The 4,759-nt window shown below is 54.5% G+C and overlaps 1 protein-coding gene and 1 non-coding gene across 2 annotated transcripts in view; one reads left to right on the top strand and one right to left on the bottom strand.

Annotated features, from left to right (window-relative positions):
- DHX30 (DEAH-box helicase 30) overlaps positions 1-3,312 on the bottom strand; it is a 19,550-nt gene extending 16,238 nt beyond the window's left edge. The window contains 2 exon segments of the mRNA XM_015568262.1: positions 708-760; positions 3,180-3,312. Coding sequence (XP_015423748.1) covers positions 708-735 — 28 coding nt within the window. The 5' untranslated portion in view covers positions 736-760; positions 3,180-3,312.
- Positions 2,865-2,937, top strand: TRNAH-GUG. The gene has a single exon. It is a non-coding gene; the product is annotated as a tRNA-His (tRNA).
- Positions 3,313-4,759: the final 1,447 nt, after the last annotated feature.

Below are 4,759 nucleotides of genomic sequence, written 5' to 3'. Positions count from 1 at the left end.
GCGCTGTCCTCCTGACAACGCTCATCCTGGGCTGCTGCCTCGGGTCCAGGCGCATGGCTGTGGCTGTGCTGCCGCGATGCCATTGTCCCCGGGCCCTTAGGACCCAGGCGTGTGGTGGGCAGAAACCCGCGAGCGGCGCAGCGGACACGCCCACAGAGGCTTCTGGAGCAAAGCGCCAGGACCCCGGTATCTCGGCCCGATCCCAGCTCAGGGACCGTCTCGCCCGCCGCTCCTGCTCCCAGAGGGTCCGTATTCACGCCAGGGACTCAGGTTTAAAAGAAGAAATGACCTGAGGACCACTGATGATCTCAGGAGGCATTTCCAGTAATTGGGGCAAAGCTGTTATCACCCCGCCCGCTCACCACACCCTCTCCTGCCACGGAGAGCTGCGTCTCCAGGCTGTGCTGCCCACAGAGGACCAGCTCGCTCCGTGTGGTCTGACTGACGGCACCACGGCCGAGAGAAGCAACCAGTCCAGATGCTGGCAAAGGCAGCACCAGGCCCCTTTCCAGGCACGTGAGCTCCAGCGGGAGGGACACAGCGCGGTGGGGTCCCACGCCACAGGGAGCTGCTATGGCCGTCACCTTCAGACCCAGCATGGCCCCTCCCACTGCACTAAGCCCCCAAGGCCCAGGAGGGGCCTCCACCCCAGTGACCACGCTGGGGGCCAGGGAGGCAGCACCGGCCACAGCACCGGCCGCCCTTACCTTTCCTGAATGAGTCCAGGCTGAACATCTCGGGCAGGAGGGACGCTGGAACCTAGAACAAAGCGCGGCCAGAGGCAGGGTCAGTGTCCGCCCAGGGCCCTCCGGGGAGACCGCGGCAGCAGAGAGGCCCCGGGACTGAAGAAGCTGCCCCACCCGGCCGAGGGAGTGAATCTGCGCCCCGGAGCCCGGCTGCTCCCGTCCGAGGGGAGGGCCAGCTCCACGCGAGGGCGCAGGCTTTGCTCCCTCCTCCCCGGGAGCTCTCTCCTCCATCCTGAAGTCCGAGGCCCTGCCACAGAGGCGATCGCTTCCTCGCGGACCCAGAGGCCCCGCTCCAGGAGCCCTGCCTTCCCGGGACCTCCAGGAGGAGCTTCCACGGGACCCCTCTCCTGGGCGTCGGGAGCTGGGCTGCCGCCCGCCCCACAGACAAGCGGTTGACTGGGCTTTCGGAGAAGCCAGGTCAGCCCACGAGCGGACACAGCCGGCCCCTGATAACAGACGGTGAGTTAAAAGTTCAATTGTTATCCTGCTGACTAGGCCCCCCTCCCCCCAAAAAAGTTCAGTTGTTGGCAAAAAACGGTGTCGCATTTTGCTGGTTGGTACACTGAACTGAGGAAGCTACCTAGGGACTTAGAAGAAAGTAACGCCTCTGGTTGAACAATTTCGTTTTAAAACGCAGTTAAACTCAGGACGATCGATGTTTTCAATGACGTGTTTTCTGGGGTTGGTGCAGTGACATCACGTGGCCTTCGCCTGAAACATCACACACGCCTCAGAGGGTCGGCCTTCCCAGGCGTCCGCTGGGCCTGGGCGCCTGCCTCTGACCACTGTTCCCTCTCCCTGCGGGTCACAGGCGGTGGGGGTGCAGGTCTGCCCTGATGCCCTCCTCCCCACAAGAGATGCCGGGAACTTCAGCTGCTAGGATATGGCAGCTCAGAGAGAAAACTTCAATATAATATCAACAAGGATTCAATTTACTTTAAGAAATTACATTCCATAGACTCCTTCTGTCCAAAAGAAAAGTGTAATTTGAGATTCTAACTTCATAGAAAACCTGAATATTATAAAATGTAAAATATCTAAGTGATTATTTAAGAAACAATACTTTCTCACCAAAAAATTGTAAGTTAATTTGCTTGTAAATAGACTTCTGGTTTTGCTTTTTAAAAGTCCCCAATCCTCTCCATGCCAATACTAACTCATATAACATGTCATATAACACTATCTTTTCCTGTATCAAAAAATACAGTATGGCCGAAACCGGTTTGGCTCAGTGGATAGAGCGTCGGCCTGCGGACCAAAGGGTCCTGAGTTCGATTCCGGTCAAGGGCATGTACCTGGATTGTGGGCACATCCCCAGTGGGAGATGTGCAGGAGGCAGCTGATCGATGTTTCTCTCTCATCGATGTTTCTATCTCTCTCCCTTCCTCTCTGTGAAAAATCAATAAAATATATTTAAAAAAATACAATATGATAATCAAGATCTTTTTAAAATACTGATTTTAGAGAGAAAGAGAGAGAGAGGGAAAGGGATAAAGAGGAAGGGAGAGAGAAATATCAGTTTGTTGTTCCACTTATTTATGTATTCATTGGTTGATTCTTTTTTTTTTTTTATTGACTTTTTACAGAGAGGAAGGGAGAGGGCTAGAGAGTTAGAAACATCGATGAGAGAGAAACATCGATCAGCTGCCTCCTGCACACTCCCTTACTGGGGATGTGCCTGCAACCAAGGGACATGCCCTTGGCCGGTATCGAACCTGGGACCCTTCAGTCCGCAGGCGGACGCTCTATCCACTGAGCCAAACCGGTCAGGGCCATTGGTTGATTCTTGTATGTGCCCTGACCAGGGATGGAACCTGCAACCTTCACATATTGGGATGACAACTCTAACCAACTGCCAGGACCCAAGATAGGATCTTAAAGAAAGAAAAAAAAAGATCTTTTATTGGTGATATTTTACAGAGATCAAAAGAAAGCTGCCTTCCTCGTTGGAAACTTTCAAGGTTCAGAGTTTCTCTTTAATAGTTTAGAGAGAAGTAAAATAATAGAATATCAGGTTTTGCACAATGAAACACTACTTAACTCCAGGAAGTCACTATGGGATGCTTCAAGGACAGAGAGCTTCTATAATGACTAATTAAAAATGACACCCTGGCCCTAGCCATTTTGGCTCAATGGATAGAGCGTTGGCCTGTGGACCAAAGGGTCCCAGGTTCGATTCCTGGTCAGGGCACATACCAGGGTTGCAGGCTCCATCCCCAGTGGGGGGCGTGCAGGAGGCAGCCGACCAACGATTCTCTCTCATCGTGGATGTTTCTCTCTCTCTCTCTCCCTTCCTCTCTGAAATCAATAAAAAACGTTTTTAAATGACACCCTTCGTCCCAAACAGTCACAGGTGAATGTAATTCGCAAATGGCTGCTTTCCGGGGTCTGAGCCCGAGACCCACCACGGCCTTGTGCCCGGGGCTGACTCACCTTACGAGAGCAGTGAAGACCTCAGCTTCTGCGGGCGTCTGAACTGCAGCTGAATCCTCTCCGTGCTCTTCCTCATCACGAGGCTGGCCTCCTCCTGGGAAGTACAGGGCAGGGTCACTGAGAGGTGCGCCCCTCCCTCCGGGAAGGAGAGTGGCTCCATCACTGAAATTCACTTACTACCTCCGCAACAAGGACAAGTTTTGTTAGTGGCATGAAACACACATGGAGACACTGGCCTGGCTTCAGGACCTGCCACGACCCACTCTAGACTCACCAGACCATGAGCTGCCCTAAGTCATCACCCCTGAGAGGCCACGGGAGAGCCCTCCTGCAGAGGGGCCGGGAGTTCCGAAAGGCTTCCCCCAAGCCCAGAGCACAGCTGCGCCAGCTTGGAGTTCTGCTGCCATCAGGACTACGGCTCACCCAAGGCAGGGAAAGCAGCTCGTGGCGTTCGGGGAAATAACAACTAGAGCACCATTTTCCTCGTTTACCAAGGCAGGAATTCTCTCCCAGAGGTTACACAACTGGCCCAGGACCCCGCAGCTGCCTCGGGGCAGAATGCAAATAGGCAGTTAGGGACTGAGCTCCGAAAGTGAAAGCGGTCCTGGCTTATCCTACACTAACTCCCCTCCATGCTGTGCCCAGTTGGCCCCTGGGTGTTTGAAATAACATTGGATAATAGCATCTTCAAAAGCTGAAAGGCGCCAGAAGTGTCCAGGGATAAACTCTGAACCACAGCTACAGAAGTTAAAACACATGGAGAGTGAATACCTTTTGGAGGTATAGGCATACCCCACGCAGGTTGAAAAAAAAAATGCAGCAAAGAATGTATTTGCAGCACCTTAAACAGCTACAGAAATAGCACCATCCTAAACCCTAAGAACTAGGGGGGGAGGGAGGAGGGGAAGGGGGGGGAGCGGCCTCCTGGAAACTCCAAACCTCCAAGATGTAAGTGTAAATTATACCATGTGGTCAACACCCACAATGACAGTGGGTTACTTCTTTCAAAGAAACTGCCAAAGGAAACATCAATGTCTCATTTATTCTGCTCAGTAAGTTGCAAGCAAAAACGGGCTAAGAGTCTGCAAGTGGCCATCTGCGTCCACCTGCTACAGGGCACGGCAAGCCCCCGTGGCCTGGGGGTGCAAAGTGGGAGCACCCTGCTTGCAAAATCACAACGAAGGGGACGGACGCTGCGACAAGAAGACTAGCGAGGAGCGTGCTAGCGCCATCCTCCTGGCTTGGGGGGCTCTGAGGCCCCCTGGGCTCCAGTTCACTGCAAACAAAGAACCCAAATGCATGACCACCAGCAAACAAAGAACACCTCACCCCTTGGCTTCCCCCGTGACAGGGTGGGTGCAAAAGGGGGCAAACCGGGGGGGGGCAGATTGCACCAGGCCTCCCTTTGGGCGCACGGCCCAGGCCGCGCGGGGGGCAAACAAAGGTCCCAGGGCACTCCAGGGGCTCCCTCCAGGCCCGGCCTCGGGAAACGGAGCATCCCCGGAGGCGGAGGCGTCGATGCGCCAATGAAGCGGCCTCTCCCGCGGCCTCAGCAGAGCCCCTGGCTACCAGGCCCACCC

Source organism: Myotis davidii, unplaced genomic scaffold, assembly GCF_000327345.1.
Source record: "Myotis davidii unplaced genomic scaffold, ASM32734v1 scaffold663, whole genome shotgun sequence".
Taxonomy (NCBI): domain Eukaryota; kingdom Metazoa; phylum Chordata; class Mammalia; order Chiroptera; family Vespertilionidae; genus Myotis; species Myotis davidii.
The sequence above is the reverse complement of the archived record's forward strand: the minus strand, read 5'-3'. Positions and strand labels throughout refer to the sequence as shown.